The 21,732-nt window shown below is 42.0% G+C and overlaps 1 protein-coding gene across 3 annotated transcripts in view; it reads right to left on the reverse strand.

The window, feature by feature from the left end:
* The window catches only part of TEKT1 (tektin 1), a 53,678-nt gene extending 34,605 nt beyond the window's left edge, over nucleotides 1-19,073 (reverse strand). The window contains exons 1-4 of one of the 3 annotated variants that reach the window (XM_079134114.1): nucleotides 19,023-19,073; nucleotides 6,643-6,798; nucleotides 3,861-3,966; nucleotides 206-412 (exon numbers count right to left, since the gene is read on the reverse strand). In XM_079134114.1, the coding sequence (XP_078990240.1) occupies nucleotides 206-395 (190 nt within the window). In that variant the 5' untranslated portion in view covers nucleotides 396-412; nucleotides 3,861-3,966; nucleotides 6,643-6,798; nucleotides 19,023-19,073. Of the gene's footprint in view, nucleotides 1-205; nucleotides 413-1,824; nucleotides 1,955-3,860; nucleotides 3,967-6,642; nucleotides 6,799-19,022 lie in introns of those variants that run through there. The other 2 variants (XM_079134113.1, XM_079134112.1) reach the window with 2 other exon arrangements.
* Nucleotides 19,074-21,732: the final 2,659 nt, after the last annotated feature.

Below are 21,732 nucleotides of genomic sequence, written 5' to 3' on the forward strand. Positions count from 1 at the left end.
TGATTGATGGATGACTGAAAATCAGACTGAGTTACTGTGTGTCTGTCTTAGGGCAGTGAGCTTAAACTCAGAACCAGGAGAATATACATGGTGTCCCATAATACTTCAAGAGTGATACATTGCCACACTTGAATATGATAGTATAGCCAAAATTCAGTAGTTTCATCTGAATGTGCTCACGAATATACCAAACACGAGGTCTTACCAATTTTCTTGTTCACATCACTTTGAGATTTCCTTGTGGTCTTATCGATTTCATCCACAAGCCTCTGGCTTTCTGCCACTAGGCGTTCTGATTGGGACCTTTGGGCCTCTGCCCTGTGGTACTGGTTCTTGTTAGCAATGTGCCACTCTGAGGGCAGGAACTTCGGTGGAGATTGTAGTAGCTTGGCCATTTGAGATTTCCAAAGTCCTGATCAAAGGCAGACTTTTTTTAGATTAAATAAAAGTAATTTTTTCCTTTTAAAATTATTATTTAGGTGTGACATTCATATCAAAAATTGCATACATCACAAACTATGCACACAAAATGCACACATTTGTGTGGCCAGGATCCAGATCAAGGAACATCTCAACCCTCTTTCCAGTCACTAGTCACTGCCCTGGCCCCACAAGGTGACACTAACCTGAGCATTAACACTATAAATTAGTTCCTCTGGTTTCATACTTAATATAAATGGAATCATACACCATGCATTCTTCTGCAACTGGCTTCTTTCATTCAATGTTCATAAGATTAATCTATATATTGTTTGTACAGTTGAGATTGTTCTTTCTCATTGCTGCATGATGTGCCATTGTATAAATACACTAAAACTTGTCTTTTTCTACTGCTTTTTCTTATTTTGTTCCCCTTTAGTATTATAATGAGAATTCTATGAATATTCTCATGTGCATCTTTTGGTAAACACACATGTACATGTTTATGACTCATTAGAATTGCTCGATCCTGGAATTAAGTTCTGCCATACAGATGAACCCAGAAATGTTTTCTTAAATATGAATAAAGGTGGGGCTGGAGTTATGGCTCAGTGATAAAATGCTTGCTTAGCATGTGTGAGGCCCTGGGTTCGATTCTCAGCACCACACATAAATAAATAAATAAAGGTCCATCGACAACTAAAAAATATATATATATATGAAAAAATGAATAAAGGTGACCACTGCAAACTGACAATTGAGTATTGAGCCATTTGGGCAGATAAAAGAAAAGATAAAGAAAAGGTAAGAACAAGAAGGGAAACACAAAGGAAGGCAGTTGGCAGAGGCCAGCAGCAACATCTCTCCAACATTTTTTTTCCCAGTGCTGAATCCAGGGCCTGGCACATGCTAAGCAAGTGCGCTACCACAGAGCTACACCCTCACCGGCTAGCTGGCTTCAGCAGCAACATCAAGACTAAAATGTACCAACCTCATCAGCACACAGCCCTGGGTGACTGAGAGCTGCCTTCCTCAAACAGGGCTGGACTCTGCCCCTCACACCAACCCCCACCTAAAATCTGGCTCCCGTCCTTAGAGACCTCTGGATATATGAAGCACTCACACATACAAAATTGGAAGCCAAGTCAGATCTTCATTAGGTTGAACACCTCGGCTCACCAGCCACCTCAGACGTGTGGGATCGCCCCATTTCTTCCTAGTCCAGTCCCTCCTCTGGCCTCACCCAAGTTTGTCCGAGTGTGGGGCCCAAAATTTATCCCAAGTCTCCTGGCTCAGTCTGAGTAGCCCTCAGAGTGGTGGGAACCTAAATCAGGGCTGATCCCTACCGGCACAAGTCTACAGGTAGGAGCAGGGGTGGGGATGGAACCGCCTGGTTCTACTTACCTCAGCGCCACAAAGAACTACTAAACAAGCTCGGGACTGTGGGCCTCCTAAACCCAACTGGAGCTTCCGGCTCTTGCAAAACAGGGAAACAGGGCGGTCACCTTGGCAACCGGTGACGCGTCACCGGGGCAAAGGGGGCGGGGCGGGTTCCCCCACAAAGTTGCATCGCTGGGAGACACTGCGCAAGCGCGAATTCTACCGCTCCAGGGCAGGAGACTTAGGGATGCAGCGGACCTCCGGTTGCGGCTAGAAAGCTGCGGGGGCAGACACTAGGCCCTCACAGTCTACCCCTCAGAGTGATCAGCGTCCAGCCCTGGGTCGCCTCGGGCCGCTCTGTCCCTGCGGGATCTCGGATTCCCCCATGTACAGTGTATGTAGTTGGGCTGGGTGATACCTCCAGGCCCCTGAAAGCGCAGGCACAGGTGGGTCTGGGACCACCAAGCCACACAGTACTGCAGGTGAAGGAGGCGCGAGAGAGATTCCTGGAGTTGTCAGGGCCTGGGATAGAAAGAAGAAGCTTCAGACATTGAACTTCCTAAGCTTCGGGACCCGGGGGGGATCCTGGCACAGCACAGCTGCAGGCGAGATGTTATACACAGTGCATACCTAGCACCAGTATGTGGATAGAAAATAATGGATTCCAAGCAGATATGCAGCACCAGGCTTAGAATTTACTACATGAATGAGCATACAGCTAAAGCTGCTCCTCAAAGTATAAAATGCAAGGTGTATTTCAATTTTATGTGATCTGCAGATTTTTATGGATTGAAATAAAGTTATGCTTCCAGACTCCACCATTTTTTTTCAAAAACATATTTATCTGCTTTTTTTTTCTTTGCACATATATTCATTGAGCAATATGTGTTCATTTTACACACTTTTTGAACACGCAGTGCATTTTACCTCTTGTTTCCTCTTTAAGGGAGATAATCTGAGAGTCTGCTTGGTATAAAGTAGCTATACTAGCTTTTGTATCTACTTTTTTTTTTTTTTTTGACTCCACCATTTTATACCGATTTTTTTCTCCCTTTAGGCAAGTGCTCTATCACCTAGCTACACTCCCAGTCCTATACCAACTTCTTGATTTGTGTCATATCCATGCACTACCTATAAAATTATTTTGATGTTATTCTTCAGTGTATTCATTTTATACATAGCATATTTATTTTAAAAGGAGACTGCATCGCTACCAGAAATGAAAAATTAATATCACTTGTATGACAGAAAGCAACCATAAATATAAATAAAATAAAACAAAGCAACATAAAATCTAATGTTGTTTAAAAACGTGATGAAAGTAATGACAAATCTAACCTATTATTTAAATTTTTACATCTGAAACCAAGTTCCTCAATAAGAAGAATGAACCTGTTTATAATAAATAAAAATATCTAAGTAGTGGTGATTCACATTCTTATCCCTTCTCTTGTGACCAAGGGCATATGGGGTCACCATTAGGATAAAACAAACTGCCTGTGCAAACTACACTGACCTTCAGAGGATTTCTTTAATAAACTGTAACACATTTATTCTAAAGTTTAAAACAGCTAATTCTTTAAAAATAATTTTAAATCTAGGATGGTGGCATATACCTGTAATCCCAGCAACTCAGGAGGCTGAGGCAGGAAGATCAAAAGTTTAAAGCCAGCCTCCAAACTTAGTGAGGCCCTAAGCAACTTAGGGAGGCCCTGTCTCAAAAAAAAAAAAAAAAAAAAAAAAAAAAACACAAAAGGCTGGGGAGGGCTGGGGGGGTGGTGGCTCAGTGGTAGACCACTTGCCTAGCATGTGTGAGGCACTGGGTTCAATTCTTAGCACCACATACAAATAAATGCATAAAATAAAGATTTATCAACATCTAAAAGAAATTTTTAAAAGGGTGGGGGGGGGGTGGCCCGCTGGGGATATGGCTCAGTGGTTAAGCACCCCTGGTTCAATTCCTGGTACCAAAATAAAATAAATAGCTGTTTGGTTTGATGTCCGCAAAGACCACTTGATTTTTAGTTTTGCTGTTTATCTTGACAGCTACAGTCACTTACCCTTACCCCAAGGCCAGGATGTTCATTCAGGATGGAGCACCAATGGGGAGGAATGGAACAATTCCTGGGCTCCAAGCTGACTGCCCATTCCTGAAGTTTGGAATGTCTGTAAATACAGCATCACAGTGACTATGATGGACAAACCAAGAAAATACCTTTTGAAACCTTGCCCCAAATCAATGCAGATTCCTAGACTCTAGTCCTTTCCTGCAGCTCCTACACATGAATAAAAACTGGTCCTTTTCTTTGTTTGGGGAGTCCAGCCTGACATGTTTTTGGCTGGAGCTGCATCTCCTTCTTGCTTGAGCAGAAGCCCCAGTAGAACCTTGCCTGTCTTTAAGTTCCTCCAAGTCTAGTCTTATTTCCACTGTTTCTTGACTCAAGAACCCCACTCTAGTAAGGAGAGTACCATGGTTCCTAACCGGCAGTTCATATCAACAGCAACTGAAAACCTTTTTGGACAGTTCTCAGACTTACTCAGTTGGAATACTAAGGTTAAGGATAAGGCATATGGATACGGTGTGTACTTATTTCTTATTTAAGTAGTTTATATATGCTGATGATTAAAATTTCTGTTTTGTTTTCATTTTGCAGTGCTGAGGATTGAACCCAGGGCCTTGTACATATTAGGTAAGGGCTTTCCCACTGAGCCACATTCCCAGTCCTTGAGTTTCAAATAACATACAATGAGAAATAAAGTCCCTATTCCTTGTTCCCTGACTCCTTTTTCCCTCACAAGGGACTTTTTTTTTTTTTTTTCTAAAAATGTCTCATTTTTCACAATTTTTTTTCTGTGTTCTTCAAATTGAATGATGTCTATTGATCTGCCTTCAAGTTCACTGACTTTTTTGGGGGGGAGGGTCATTTTCATTGTGCTGTAAGTCCATCGATAAATTTTATATTTCCAATATTATATTCTTTAGTTCTAGAATTCAACCATTTAGTTCACTAGTAGTTTTTATTTTTCTCATAAAATTTTCTATTTGTTCATTCATTATGAACATATTTATCTTTGCTTTATTTAATTTTCAAATGGAGTCAATATGTGCAGGATATAGAATGAGACTCAATAATCTTTACAAAAATAAAATTATTTAAATCTTTTAAAATCTCCTTTTATTCACCCTGCAAGCAAAAAAAATTTTTTTTTTCAGTGCTGGGGATGAAAACTAAAGCCTCATGCATGACAGGCAAGCACTCTATTACTGAGTCACATCCCCAGCCCCATTCAAGTAATTTTGAATTTCAATCTTTATTAGGAAATTTTCACTTGAGAACTATCTCATACATCCAGTGTAAATGAGAACAGCATATATTCTGCTGATTTGAATAGGAAGACCTAAAATGCACTTTTGCATATTTTTTAATGGGAAATTTTTGGATCTCCCTGCTGTGCCTCATTCTGTAAGTATATAACTTACAGGAGATGATCTCAGTCAGGCTCCTGAACATTCAGTGGCAACAATTAGGATATGAGAACACTTTTCCCCCCTGTCCTTCAGTTGCTAGAATAGTATCAGATTTTGAATTCGTTACTGAAGAGGAAGAATTCTCTCCTGACCACTCATGTCTCTACCCTTCAGTATTAGCAGAAAATACATTTGCTCTGTGTGAGGAAACAGGAAGTAGAACTTCTACTAAAATGATACCCAAGAAAATAATTTTTTTAATATTGTTTCTTTTTTTTTTTTTTTTTTTTTTTTTTTTGGAGGGGTACTGGGGACTGAACTCAGGGGCACTCAACCACTGAATCACATCCCAGCCCTATTTTATATTTTATTTAGAGACAGGGTCTCACTGAGGCTGGATTTGAACTAGCAATCCTCCTGTCTCAGCCTCCCAAACCACTGGGATTACAGGCATTGCACGACCATGCCTGGCTAAATATTCTGTTTTCTATTAATCACAGGGAACTATATAATATATAATCTGTATTTTATTATATTCACTGAAAATTGCTCTAAAGATACAATTAGGCCAATAGTGGGAAGAGGATCTGGCATAAAATGGGCACTTAGTAATTTTTTAAATTAATTTATTATATATATATTATATATATATTATATATAATATATATATATATTTTTTTTTTGCGGTGCTGGGGATTGAACCCAGGGTCTTGTGCATGCAAGACAAGCACTGTACCAACTGAGCTATATCTCCAGCCCTTATTATTATATTAACTAATATATTTTTATAAGTTAAAATTGTATGGCTAAACTGGATTGCATTCCTAATACAAATATAGAATCTTCCAAGAAAAGTCAATTTTGAGGGCTTTCTTTTCTCTTGAAGAGCATCCTTTTTTTTTTTTTTTTTTCATTAAAAATTGTATTTAAAAGATTTCACAAAGAATTCCACACTCTGGCAGACCATGTCTGGGTATAGAGTTGTCTTTGTTCTTTGTGATGGAATTATCAGACACATCAACAAGATCTGAAGGTCCAGTTTCCAGGAGTTGGAAATGGATACTGGTACAAGCCAGACCTTCTACAAAAGTTTGAACAAGGGCCTGATCCCCGGTGTTATGAGAGGCATTTTAAACTTAGAATTGCATAGTAAAATTATGTGTTAATTAATTGTTAGTTTTCTTCAGTATTAATTACAGGTTAACTAACTGCACAAATCATGACAGTTTCTTAATGTTCTATTTAAAAGTACAGCTCAGGATGCTGAACATATGTTTATTGTTCATAAATACCTATCTTCTGGCATTGATGTAAACCAAGCAAAGTCTGATTGGGCCAAACCCCGAGAAATGTAAATATACTTATTCTCTTACCCTTTGGTCTGGACTTGAGTCTCCTCACAGTTTTAATGGTGTCCGCTATTGAATTTTGGCAGTCAACACCCAAAGTCTCTAAGAATGCAGGCAGCCTTCCAGAACCCTGCATCAGAACCCCCCCGGGGGTACTTGTGAAAAGGATGGATTCCCAGGCTGCAATGCAGAGTTGCTGAATCAGAACTTGACTTTCAGAAATGCTTCACCTGCAGGGCTGTGTGCCCTCTCCTCCCAGTGTCCCTCCCTGGGGTTTCACTTTTCTACAGGAAACAGAACATAAATCTAAAATTGCCTTTGCACTTGGACCGGTTTCCTTGGCTGATCTGATTCAAGAATGGCTTTTTGTGCTGGGAGGGTGAGCTGGCTGAATAGATCCCTTGTATTTTAGAGGGGAGAAATGCAGCGTTTCTTTGCTCACCATCATGGCTGGCCCTGGTAGCTCTGAGATTAAGCCAGCTTGATTTCACCCTTGAGGATTAACATTTCATAGGCACATAAAGCCACCTGAAAGTCAAGATGAGGTAGGGTAAAGTGTGCACTGGACTCTTTTGTGTGGTTGGTTTATCTTTTGCCATTTGTCAGGTAAATGCTGCTGAATCTGACAAAGTAGTAACAGTCAAGAGCAGAATCAACTCCAAGATGCTCTCCTGGAAAGTGGAGCAAAGGTTGCTAACCCACCACCTGCCCCTCTCATGACCAACTCCACACCTGGAAAAATTATCCCCGATCCTCTTATGTAAAGTGTCTGGGGGCCTACAAATTAAACTGACCAAAGACAACAGTAGAAAAGGCATATAATTTTTCTTCATCTTAATATATTTATCTTCATGGGAGCTTCAAAAAAAGAAGTCAAAATATGAAGAAGTGATTAGCCTTAGGGACTTTTATACCATTTTAACAAAGAGTGACGTATTATGGAGAAGTGACTAAACAAAGGAAAGGGGAATAGGGTTTCTAGGGGCAATATATTGTAGAAAAGTGCCTAGAAAATATATAGGGGAAACTAGTGGAAGACAAGGATTCTTTTAGTAGAATCTGCTTTTGTAGACTCATCTCAATGTGATTCCTCATCACCAGAGATAAGTCAGTCTCCTCCTCTTAGTACAGAAGGGCATCTTCCTCAAAGGAGAATTTATACACTGCTATTATCCAGAGAAGGGAACAGTAGGGAATTTTCCCTACTTCTGTTTCTTCATTGCCTACAGCTCAAAATAAGCCTTCTGCCAATGAGGCATATTCGGGGTGGTGTATTCTGAGCCTCTTTGGTATCATTAGCACACCCAGCTGAGAAGTTGGACAGGGCTGGCATGAAAGGGTGGTTTCAGGCAGTTTCTGGGAGTGCTGACCACAACCCTTGGGCAGAAGGACTGGCCTGAGCCCTGGTGAGGCCTGGTCTCCCCACTATGCCTGACTGCTATGAACTAATTTATGAATTATCTTGTTCATCTGGAGGAAATTAGAAAAGCAGAATTGATATGTCCACCAGGTAGGACAACCCTGTAAGGGTTGGTAAAAAATTGTCTCATAGTTCAAATGATTTAAAATTTATAATTTGTATTTTGTAATAGTCTTGTGATATGTACAGATAAATCATATGTGTTAATCAGCTTTTTCTTGCTATGACAAACACCTGAGAAGGTCAACTTGAAAGAAGAAAGATTTAGTTTGACTTGCAGTTTCCATTGCAGAAACATCATGGCGGAAGGGCATGCCGGAGCAAAACTACTCATCTCCTGGCAGTGGGGAAGCAGAGAGTGAGCAAGGAAGGGGCCAGGGACAAGAAGTGACATAACTACCCCACCGCAAACAGTTTCTACCACCTCCCAATAATGTCATCAAATGTGAATTCCTTGATAGATTAATCCACTGATGAGTAACACCCTAATGATCCAATCACTCCCCCAGATCCCCACTCTGAACATTGCTGCCTTAGGAACCAAGCCTTCAACTTGAGTCTTTGGGGAACATTCGAGATCCAAATCCTAATACTGTAGCTTCAAATAAGCTTAATAATCTGCATAATAAAGTATTAAAATCTAAGCCAGGACCTAACCTCAAAGAAAATCATTCTGTTCCACTAGGGGGCAGTATAGTAACTAGTTTCTAAGACTGGGCTCAGAAGAGCAGAGGAAGGGAATTTTGATCAGCGTTTTTAAATTTGTGATGAGAACTTCTTGGAGTGCAAACAAACTCAAAATATCACATTTATTTTAGAATTTTTTCCTTACGACCCAAAAACTGCTCAAGAAGTTTTGGAGTTTTTTTCTTTCTGTAAGTCCAAATGATTTTTTTTTTTTTTTTTTTTAAAAAGGCAAGTAGGCAGACTTGGAACAAAATGGAATTGCTCTCATTTAGTTGCTATGTTGCCCTGTTGCTATGTGGTCTAGTAGAAGCTACAAACATAATCAAGGAGATCACATTTCCTCTGCTTCAGCCGTTGGGAAAGCTTCCTACCAGTAAGAGTCTTCATCTGCAGTTGTGCCTGGAGCTACAAAGTTTGCAGGAGGGTTAAATTGGGAATGATAATAACAGCCATTGCTAGCTTTTTCTGGACTCTGAGTACCAGGCTGGGTACTTTACATGGATTATCTCTTTAATCCCCATGGTAGCTCTGAGTTAGGCACTATTATTATCATCTTCATTTGACAGATGAGGAAACTAAGGCCCTACAGGATTGAACATTTGCTGATGGGACACAGCTCTTCAATGGCAGAGTTGGGATTCAAACCAAGCAAACAGAATCTAGATGTCAGGTTTGAGCTATTTCTAGACAATTAGTGGCAAAGACAGAACTAAAGTCCAGTTCTCTTTTCTACAAATTAGTGACTTTAAATGTTGCAAAATATACAGATAAGTAGGAATGGACAAAAGAAAACTTTAGAAGGTCTAAGGGGAAGGATCAATGTGACTGTAATTGCAGAGACAATTTTATGCCAAGAAACAAGAACATTCCAGGTGAGCTGTGATGTCCCATATATGCCAGAGCAGCCGGGACCCACTGCTGCTTCAAATCCAAAGACCTGGAGCTCCAAGGACTGGTGGTCTTCACAGACGTCAGCAAAAGATGACTTCCGGCCTCAGGGCACAGACTAGAATACATAGAAGTTCACCTACATCCCTTGTGTCATTAATCAAATTCATCCCAAGATCATAAGAAAAATTATAATTGCTACCACTAGAGTGCTGAAATGCCAGGCTCTATGCTATGCCTTGGATTGTCGAATCTCATTCTCATAATAACTCCATCAGACGGGTACCATGTCCACCCTCTGGGTGTTCTGTGGGCTGGCTCCTGTTACAGGGGCTTCCTCATGTAAGGCATGTGTAGATTCATAGGTGAGAATCTCAGCCACAGGTTGGTTCTGCTAACCACCTCCTCTCATCTTTGAGCAAACAGCCAGTTCTGTTTTTAAAATGCAACCAAGTCTGAGCAAGTGTGGCAGACGACTCACTTCTCCCTTCCAAAACACCACTAACTGGCGATATAGGCACAGAGGATTTATGAACCCATTAGGGAATAAAATGAGGAAAAGACAAACATGGCGAGTTCTATGCAAGCCTGGAAGGTGGAGGGGAGTGGAAACTGACTTGGCAGAGCTGGGAATTGCTGGCTACCTGGGTCCCTACAGATGGGGACACCAACAAGCAGAGGGGACTGGCCTTGCATAGATTCAGGTCCTGAGGACTCTGAGAAAAATGTGGCATGCAACCAAAACCAGGGGACTAAGTGCCCTGTTGGGAGGTGATTCTAGCCCTTCCTCCTACTTTTGAGAGTGAGAAGCATCCTAGCCAGTGGGCTTACCCGGGTGCTCTCCCCATTGTGTTCCTCTCCACCCCTGTGGCCCCAAGAGCCTTGAGACAGTCTCTAAGGATAACTAAATGGTTCAAAGACGGAACTTCCAAATTCTGCCCTTTTGAAGTCCAGCTCCAATTATAAAGCCAGTTTGCTACCTGGCATGTATGAGGCACTGGATTTGATTCTCAGCACCATATAAAAATAAATAAATAAAATAAAAGGTATCGTGTCCATGTACAGCTAAAAATATATATTTAAAAAATTTTTTTCAGGTTTTAGAGTATTTCAGATTTCAGATTTTCAGATTAGGAATGTTCAACATTTGTAATAATAATTGAGGATATCCAGGAAGTCCAATTTCCAACTATTAAGAATTCTATAAGGAGAGAACAGGGGAAAAGAGAGGCAGAGGGAAGGAAATTATAATAAAAACAATACCATTTCCCAGAACTGAAGAATGTGTTTCTCCAGATTGAAAAACTCCACTAATTGCCAGACTCACTCCAAGACCCACACCAAGAATCATCATCAAAAATTACAGAATAAAGATTTTCAAAGCTTCCAAAAGGGGAGAAAATACAACATACAAAATATCAGCTGTCAAATGGCACTGGACTTCTCCATAGCCAACCTGAAGTTAGAAAATTTAAAAAAAAAAATTGTGTGAAAATTACTTTTGGCTTAGAATAGTCATAAGTAGATGATCAATTTAATATGAAGGTGGAATAAAAGCATTTCAGATTTTCCTCATAGGTAAAATTAATCCTCTTAAATAGCTAATGCAGGATGTGAACATCCTGCAAAATGGGAAATTAAACTAATAAAGATGATGTGGAAGTAGGAATTATGGGATACAACACAGGACAGCCGCGAAGAGGGAACTTGGAGGAGAACAGCAGAGAGAAGACAACCAGTGTAGAGGGGAGCAAGGGGAGAGCAGGGCCAAAGAGGGAGGTGGCCAAGGAATCAAAGAAAATGGCCTGTTTGAGGATACAGAAGTGTATCCAGATACACAGAAGCAGTCTGGAGGAAAATGAGCAATTGATAGTAGATGAATAGGCAAATAAAAAAACATATATCAGCGACTAATTACAGGAAAGAAATGGGGAGAATAACTCTTTCAAATGACCTAAGGCAGAAGCAAGCATTGTTCATTCAAGGACTAGTAAGAAGAGGGGTGGCAACTGAACTGGGAAGGGGAGAAGATGAGGCAGTGAAGCCACAGAGATAAGAGAGGCCAAGACATGTAGGTCTTACAGACCATGGGGACAACTCGGGCATTTTCTCTGAGTGAGGCAGGACCTGCTGCAAGATTCTGTGCAAAGCAGTGACATCATCTAACTTACATGTTTGCATTTCCTGTGAGCATTACCTGTTAGCATTTCCTGATGTGTTGAGAATAAACTGCAGGAGGGAGTAGGTAGAAGGAGGACACTGTTGTAGTTAGAAGGTGGAAGACAATAATGATGTCCTGATTAGATGATGGTGGCTTGGACCAGGTGCTAGCACTGGGTATATTTCAAAGGCAGAGCCAAAACATTTCTTGACATATGGATGGGAGGTGTGGGGGGAAAAAAACCCTAACAATAGTTTGAGCAACCAGAAGGATGAAGTTGCAGTCTGATGAAATGAGGAGACCGTGATTGGAATGATGTGTCCCCAATTTATTGCTGAATCTGTCTAAAATGAATGATGTAAACCAAAAATCATTTATTCACTGTCATGGTCCTGACAGTTGACTGGGCTCAGCTGGGAAGTTCTCATTTGGTGATGGGGGCGAGGGTCATCTCGAAATCTTCCTCCCTCTAGTGACTCTACCAGAAGATTTAGAGGGTGGGCCAGTGGTAGCTACTGGGGCATCCCTCTCTGTGTGATCCCCCCACATAAAGAGAGATGGTGGCGTGGGATTAGCCAGGCTTCAGTGATGGCTCAGGACTACAAAGGGGCGGTTCCAATAAAGAGAGGAAAGCTGCAAAGCCCTTTGTGACCCAGCCCTGGAAACAACCCAGCTCACTCCAGTGGCATTCCATTGCTCAGAATCCGGGCACCATGTTGAAGTGTGGAGGGGATCAGATTCCCCGACTCGATGGGAGGAGAGTCAAAGAATTTGTGGACATGTTTTAAAGCCAAAAGCAGGTTTCGGGGAGAAGATCAGAGTTCAGTTGGGGGACATTTTGAGCTGAGCACTGTTTGCATAGTCATATACTAAAGTAAACACTGACTATCAACCAAGTTGTGATATGACCACATCGTGGGGGGATGGAGTGGAAGGAAGTGACGGGGTCACAGTGTGGGACAGCCAAGTTCTCATCCCCTGTGGCAGGAAGCCAATGGGTGTATACAAAGGAAAAACTGAGCAAGAAAAATAAAGCAACGTCAATTAGAAATACAGGGATGAATACAAGGGGAAATGCATAGAAGAGTTAAGGATGATCCCTTCTAGGAGCAAGGCGGGGTGAGAATGGGGGAAGGGAAGAGACCTAGTTTTTTAAATATATTTTTAGCACTATTTGACTTGTTAGTCTATGTACATGTACATTTTGATAAAATAATTTTTAAAAGATGCAAACTTTGTTTTAATCAAATAGATGTTAAAAAGGGTCTGGAAAAAAGATGCCCCATCTATGTGGCAAGTGTGATCTTAGAAAATATGCAGCCCAGGCCCCTTTCCACTCTGCACCTTGTCCTTTATGTCCCTGGGCTGAAAGAGCGCTCAGACAGCAGGGGGGGCGCCTTACACAATCCAGGGACACCGCCCACCTTGTGATCTCAGAGCCAGGACCACTGCAGCTTTCCAAGTCACAGCTGCATCTCACTAATCCCCTCCCCAATCCTTGGGGGCTGGTGGGGCAGGGGTAATGCCCACTGCAAAGAGGAGTAAATCATACCTCTGTGAATCTGAGCATTCACTAGAAGATAACGTGGAGACTAGAAACCAGGCCTGCTGGCTTACGGTTTTATGATCTCTTCACCATAAAAAATGGTGGCTGCCGTCACTGTAGAGGATACTGATGGGGTGGGCTGAGGGTGGGGGAGGGGAAGGGTGGTATTTCTGGACGGGAAGTCTGTCCTTCTAAATTAAGTGCATTATTTTTCCTGAATAAAAACACACCTGTCATGAAATCCACTGCACCAAAAAGATACTTGATACAGTAACTATGATGGCCCCTGGCTGAAAATACTCCATTTCCCTTAGTCACCCTCCTCAGGTCAGTGTAAGCCTGCTGGATAAAGTAACAGAAGCAAACAGATGTCCGGTGGAATCAAACTCCTTGGCTATGAGGAAAGTTGTAGCATGGGGCAGGGGGCAGGGGGACAAGGTTCTGGGGGAACCTCAGGGTTTTCTCTTGCCCTTGGGGTGACCCCAGTCTGGGACCTAGAGATTGGGGGTAGGCCTGGGAGTGGTAAGGGAAACTGCTCTGTGAGGCAGGATTAGTGCAATCACTGTTAACCCTCTGCAGGCCAAGCGCAGCCAGCAGAGCTAACTAACGCTCTGATGGTGATTAATTCCGCACAAAACCCTGCTCTAGTTATGTCAAAGTCTATTTAAAGTGATTTAAGTTGCCTGGTGCCCCCCAGTTTGCCAATATACAGTATCACAGTGACCAAGATGGACAAAACAACCCGGCCACAGCCAGGCCCATGAGATCCGCTCAGCACCTACCCTAAACAAAGTCTGTCTGAGGCCAAGGATGGCAGCAGGAATAGATCACAACAAAATCCATCTCTGTCCCCAGGTGGTTCTCAGTGGACTCAACAAACTGAGTGGCCATGGCACAGTCCATGCCTTCCACAGAGTTTCAGTTGCTTGCTCTGTGATCCTGCTCATGGTTAATCCAATCCGCTTGACTACACTAGGATCGGCCCTTCTTGTTGACTGCTGGGGTAGCATTTTGTAAATCTGAGAGTGCTGCCCACTGAACACTCTGTGACTCCCAAACAACAGAGAAAAAAAGATGGCCTGTTTTCTGAAAAACTACAGCAGCTTCCCCGACAGGGTCTCTGGCTGGTCTCACATCATCTGAACCTGAATTTGACTTTTTTTTTTTCCAATCTCATAATAATGACCAAAAGGAACACTAATTAGTATCCTTTGTCCACCCTAGTGATGCTGCACTTTGGGACTGAAATCTGAACCAGAAAAGCTAAGATACAGCTTGTTACCCTCAACTTCATTTATTCACATCTGCTGAATAAACAAATGTCACCAGGAACATAACTCTGATCCCCAAGAGTCTATTCCCACTGGCTTTCAAAACTTTCTGGTGATTGGAAGTGAAACAATTTTGGGGGGTTTGGGGCGGTGTACTAGGGATTGAATTTAGGAGCACTCGACCCCTGAGCCACATCCCCAGCCCTATTTTGTATTTTATTTAGAGACAGGGTCTCTTTAAGTTGCTTAGCACCTTGCTTTTGCTGAGGCCGGCTTTGAACTTGTGATCCTCCTGCCTCAGCTCCTGAGTGCTGGGGTTACAGGCATGCACTGCTACTGAAAGTGAAACAATTTTGAATAAAAAGGTTGCACTATAGGGAAACTCAATGGCACCTGAATAATTCTAAAAGTAAGTACTTCACCTTCAGAAACCCGAACTGGCTCCAAGGAACACAGAACCACTCATTCATTCAGCCAGTTCTTCTTGCCTTTCCTGTCACTCAGCAACCCATCCATGTGACAGCATTAACCATTCATTCAAAGAATGCTACTAGGCCTTGCAGGGAACCAGGCCCAAGCTCTGCCCTCAGGGAGTTTATAGCCTAGGGATAAAACAAGACCAGCCAACAACAGGATAAATTCATGGTTCCCTGGGAACCAAAATGGCAGAGTGGTATTGATGAAGGCCTCCCTGAGGGAAAGATGTTTAGACTGAGCTCTGAAAGTCAAGTAGGAGGGGGTTCAATCGAATAGGGTAGAGGGAATAATGGAAGAGAAGTGTGAACGTGAGAATTGGGCCTAAAGACACCTGGCCAAGTTAGGTAGCCTTCAATGCCCAGTAGGAATTACTTATCCCACAGACAATAGGAATCCATTCAGTGGAGATGGTGGCATGACCAGATTTGCTTTTTAAATCACTGTAGCCCCAACATAGAGAATGGATTAGAGAGAGACAAGTATTAAGACCTGGAAACCAGTTCTTGGAGCTAATTGTTCTAATCCAAGTGAGAAGTGATATGAGCTAGATAAGGTCACAGACAGTTGAAGAGGAGAGCTGGGATCAAGACATAGAGAAATCTTTCTGATATATAAAGAGCTCTTAAAAATCATGAGAAGACAGATAAATGGACAAAAGACAAAGAGTTCATAGAAAAGAACAAATATTCCATAAACATGAAAATGTGCTCATCCTCACTCGTAAGAGAAATACAAATTGAAACTAGAGTGAAACCATCTGTCACCCCGAAGGCAGACAAAAATTCAAGCCTGACAACACCACTGGGAAGAACAGGCATCCTCACACCACACAGGGGTGGGAGGGGGTGAAATGGTACAACTGCCATGAAGATGAATTGGACAGCATCTAACAAAATATTCTAGATGTCGAGCTTTTAACCCAGCAATCACTTCTGGGAATTGACCCTGAAGCTACACCCCCACAAATCCAAATCAACACTCACACGAGGCTGCTTACTGCAGCACTGTTTATTGCACATAGCAAAATATTGGAAATGACCTCATGCCCTTATGTAGGAGCATGGTTGAATAAACCATGAACTATCCACACAGTGGAGTGCTGTGCAGGCATTTTTTTAAAGATGAGGAGGATCTCTTTGAAATGATATTCACTTATTAATAAAAATAAAAGACGCTGGTCTAGGGATGTGGCTCAGTGGTAGAGTGCTTGCTAAGTCCTGGCTTCAGTTTCCAGCATTGCAAATAAATAAATACATACAAGTAAAAACAAAACAATTGGGGACTGGGGTTGTGGTTCAGTGGCAAAGCGCTTGCCTAGCACGTGCGAGGCACTGGATTAGATCCTTAGCACCACATAACAAATAAAATAAAGGCATTCTGTCCATCTACAACTACCAAAAAAAAATTTTTTTTAATGAATTGCTATAGTTTGGATCTGGAATGTTCCCCAAAGACCCAAGTGCTTTAGTCTTGGTCCACAGCCCATGGTGGTATTGGGAGATTGTGGAATCTTTAAGGGGTGGGGCCTAGTGGGAGATCCTAGGTCACTGAGGGTATGCCCTTGAAGGGGACTGTGGAACCCTAGTCTCCACCTCTCTCCCCTTTGACTCCAGGTCATGAGGTGATCAGCTTTTCCTGCTCTGTATGTTCCCACCATGATATGCTGCTCCACCACAAACCCAAAGCAATGATGCCAGCCAACCACAGACTAAAACTTCCAAAATTGTGAGCAAAAGATATGCCCGTCCCCTTCATAAGTTGATTTAGCTCAGGTATTTGTTATAGAAAACTGACTAACACAGCAAATAAAGAGTTCAGATGTCCTTGGTATCCACAGGAGATTGGTTCCAGACTCCTCAGCCCCTTAAAATGTCCCCTTTTTTAATGGCATAGTTAGCCAGGAGCAGTGGTGCATGCCTGTTATCCCAGCAGCTCAGGAGGGTGAGGCACGAGGATCAAAAGTTCAAAGCTAGCCTCGGCAGCTTAGTGAGACCATGTCTCTAAATAAAATATAAAAAGTGGAGAGATGTGACTCAGTGTTTACACACCCCTGAGGTCAATCTGCGGCACCCAAAAAAAAAAGCTTTCTTTAAAATGGCATAGTTTTCACAAAGAAACTTCACACATCCTTTCATATATTTTAACTCATCTCTAGATCATTAATAGTACCTATTGCATGCAACATAAATACTATGTGAATTGTTGCCATAGTATTGCTTAGGGAGTAATGACAAGGGGGAAAAAGCCCGTACGTGTTCAATACAGATGCATTTTTCCCCAAATATTTTCAATCCATGGTTGGTCAAATCCACAGAAGCAGCACCCACGAATATGGAGGACCAGCTATATATGCATGCTATCTCTTGTGTTAGATAGAAAGGAAAATTAAAACAGAGATACGTATTTGCTTGTTGTTGTGGAAGGAAGGGAGGAAGAGAGAAAGGGAAGGAAGAAGAAAGACACACAGGGAGAATAAACAAGAGACAAAAGGAGAGGTGAGAGCCGAGGGAGGAGTATGAATGGGAGCACCCCTTTTTAAACCATTTTGACTTTTGAACTTGATAAAGAATTTACATATTCAAAACTACACTAAAATGATGGAAACAAACCCTCAACTGAATACAAACAGAAACAAATGAACTTAATCACATATCACATTCATTCCATGACTTCCAAGAGAAGTCATCTCTTGGATGACTTTTGAATGAAGCAGCTTTTGAATTCACTTCCCTGTGCCCCCTCGGGAATACATTCTAAGTGGGGAAAAGCATGCCACCAAGAAATCCCTAAACTTACTTGGGTGGGTTTGTGGTTAGCAGTGGTATCAGTGGAAAAATTCTGAAACTGTTGTCTGTTCACTGGAATACAGAAGAAATTCAGAAGCATATTGAAATTGTTGGGAATCAGGATTATCAGGAAAAATGGAAAGGAGGGATTAAAGGACAGAAGAAGCCTGTGGTATTGAATCTAAACTGGAGGTATTCGTATATTTGAAGGCCCTCTATATAAAATTTCGTAGAGCATGACACCAAGTTGCAGTGAGCACATCTAGTTCTTGGATATTTATTGAAAAATTCTCCCACTATCATTGATAAACCTGAAGAGACCAGGCAGGACTTCTTTAAAAATGGCTGATTCCGGGGTTGGTTGGAGCAAGGTTAGTCAAAGATCAGCCTGGAGCATCCTGTACCAGAAAGCAAGGAAGTGCTCAAAGAATCATGAGGACATGGCAAAAGGACAAGCCATCATCCCTCACTGGACAAACTTTGGGCAATTTGAGCATCACAAAGAACTGACATCACAAAGTAATGAGAGATTACTACACTTTGCACTTAAAAAAAAAAATTCATGAGTCCAGAGTTACTCTCAAAACCTGAAGTAGGGGCAGGGAAAGACCTCTGCAGAAGAATGTCAGCTGATTAATACAGAAGAGAATATGTAAATAATTTCCAAACTTCAATCTAATCATAGATTCAGGCAAAAATCATCGACGGATAACCCTAAAGCTATTGGATGAAAGATTGTTGGAGAACAAAATACGTTCTAATTAGAGGCAAAGAGTGAAACAAGAGGTCTGGAGGCCCCTGGCTGTTCAGAGTCAGAACCAGCATGGCCAGCAACAGGCCAAGCATGTGCCCCTCATGTAATGCCATGGAACTATCTGCCATGGTTCACCTGAGTCTAAACAGGAGGAAACAGACAAATAGAGTTTATACAACAGCACATAAGGCAATTGATGGGGGTTCTTCAAGAGTCCAGGGAGAATAGCAAGCAAAGTAAGGGGGTGGAAGGATTGTCCTCCATTAAGAGAAATAAAAGATAGCAAGCAAAATGAACTGTGTGAACTTTGACTGGATCCTAGACTTTTTTGAAAGCCATAAAAGGGCATGTGGAAACAATTGGGAGATTCGAATATGGACTATACATTAGACTTCAATATAACACTGTGCTTACATAGGAGAATGTTCTCATTCTTAGAAGATCTTTGCTGAAGTGTTCAGGGGTGAGTTTCATGGTATTGGTATCTTACTTCCAAATGGCTCAGAAAAAAAAAAAAAAGATAAAAACAACCCTATTATGGAGAAAGAACACAAATCAGCAGAACGTTAGCAAATGAGGCAAAGAGATACAGATGTTCATGGACTTATTCTTTTGACCTTTCTATAAATTGGAAATTTTTTCCAAATGAAACCATGGAGAATACTAATATGTCTGAAACTTTGGAAAATGCTATAGAAGGGAAATCTTGAGCCCCTGCTGGCAAGGATCTCCCAAATGCCCAGTTTGCAATGCCTGGAGGGAAGCAAGTGAATTGCTTTGGGCACAGCCACAATGTCCAGGTCCAAGGCAGACCTGCCAAGTGTCAGAGCAAGGGTAACTGGGCCATGAAGGCTCCTGAAGAAGAGCCAGTGTTCAGAGGGAAGTAAAATATTTAACTCAGATATTCACAGATTCCCCAAAACCCACACAGGGCCTGGGTTACAAACTCTTGACATTGAAGAAGTGCAGAGCTCAGGACATAGCTCAGAGGAGCAATGGGGAGAGAAGGGGATATAAGGATGGAGAATAGAAACAGCCATAGATCTTCTTCTTCAGGACTTTCCAGGAAAGAGGCAAGCCTTAGAGAGTTTTATTTTTGTTTTTGGTGGTTATTTATTTATTTATTTTGGTGCCAGTGATTGAAATAAAGGACACTTAACCACTGAGCCACATTCCCCAGCCCTTTTTATTTTTTTATTTTGAGTTAAGTTCTCACTAGGTCGCTTACAGCCTTGCTAAATTGCTGAGTCTGGCTTCAAAACTGTGATCCTCCTGCCTCAGCCTCCCAAGCTGCTGAGATTACAGGCATGCCCAGCCACCTTAGAGATTCTTAATGTGCTTTCAAAAGGTGATGAGGGCTCTTTAGTGTCCAAGAAAGTCCAAACACCAAGTGATAAGAGATCAAAGGCTCTAAAAGCAAGCCCAAACCAACCTTTAAAAGCAAAAGGTAACATAGCCCAGAAATGATCATATGAAGTCCATTTGTTATTTGGCAGAAGCTGATCCTGAGGTTGCAAGACCATAGCTAAGAGAGAAGGAAAAGTAGGAAACAAATTGGCCATTTCAATGGACTTAATCAAGTCATCAGAACAAATTTTGTCACCTGTCACCAGCTTTTGAAACCCAAAACCAGAGTCAGTTCTAGTGGATTGGTAAGATGGCCCACCCAAAACTGACCCCTGAATCAGCGTTTTCAGCCTTCTCTCCACTTGTCTGGGGACATACCGATGGTTCTTAATGGCAGAAAATAAAGTGTTCTCTCACTCTGGTCTCCTCCAGTTACAGAGTCCTGACCACTGCCACTGGAAAAGCTGAGAACTTTTCCTCATCTAACACATTTGCGAAATTTGTTGGCTTTAACAAACTGTTCCCCGAACACCTGGCCCGTATGCTGTCCTCTCACCAGCATGTGTATATCATATTCAGAAGGTGCTTAGAGGCTCTCACTTGCCTTGAAAAATATCCATCAGCTGTCAGAAAAGTTAAAACCCATCTTGGCTCTGGTGAAACATTCACTTCAGGGGAACACATACAAGCCCATTTGGTCAGATTTAATAAGTTTTAACAAAATCCAGGTGACAGAATCTCTCGGAAAAACAGAAGAATCATATGAACTGTTCCAAGAAATAATTCTCTCAGGAGAGGGGAAAAAAAAAAAAAAGATGTGAAACCCTCCATAGCATGGAAGAGGCAATGAGGAATCTGATTCCACAAATGGGAACTTGCACATAATCCCAGTTAAAAATGGTGGTTTCCCAATATCTGGAGAGTGAGAGACCTGCTTGCACCCGCTTCCCCACCTTGGAACCCTCATGCTGTGTCCTAAAGGTAATTAAGTTTCAAACTCATTAACTCTTATGACCCCTCACTTCCCCCCACCCAAAGAGCATCACAGTACTGACTTCAAACTCATCTAGACCATCTTATTCTGCAAGAGACGCATAAGGGGAACCATTCCTAAAGTTTAAGAGAAACAGTTCCTCATTCCGACAGGATCTGCTGTACTTTATGTGCGGAGGGGCAAGGCCACGTCTGCAACTCAGGAGAGCTCCATTCAACATGTGTGAGTGCTCGGTAACACATAGGCATGCTTTTTATAGAGCCCCAGTGTTCCCACATTGGCTTTAGGTTTGAAACTCTAAGCTCCTGTATGCGTCTCTGCTAATAATAGGGCTCACCTTCCCAAGTCTATGAGCAACAGCAGAACTAGAGAGGGAATGGATCCCACTGTGGGAGAATCCAAAAGATGGGCCAAAGCTGCAGCCTGAACAAACAAATCCACTAAGGGCTGGGGTGTAGCTCAGTGGTGGAATATTTGCCTAGTATGTCCAATGACTGGGTTCCATCCCCAGCACCGAAAATAAACAAACAAACAAACAAACAAACAAACCTGCAAACAAATCCACTGAAGGTACTGCTTCACCACCTGTAAGCTCTGCCCTTGCCCTCCATCCTCCCCAACTCCCCTTCCACCAAGGATCTTCTGCCCCCAGGACCCAACATAAGGGATACACATGCCCCTCCATGAAGTCACACTGGCACCAGTGTTTAGGGCCTACTGCATGAGAGGAAGACCCATATTAGCTCCTTAAAGAGAAGTTTTAGAAGTCCAGGGATAAAATCC

This window comes from Sciurus vulgaris (genome assembly GCF_902686455.1).
Source record: "Sciurus vulgaris genome assembly, chromosome: 3".
Lineage (NCBI taxonomy): Eukaryota > Metazoa > Chordata > Mammalia > Rodentia > Sciuridae > Sciurus > Sciurus vulgaris.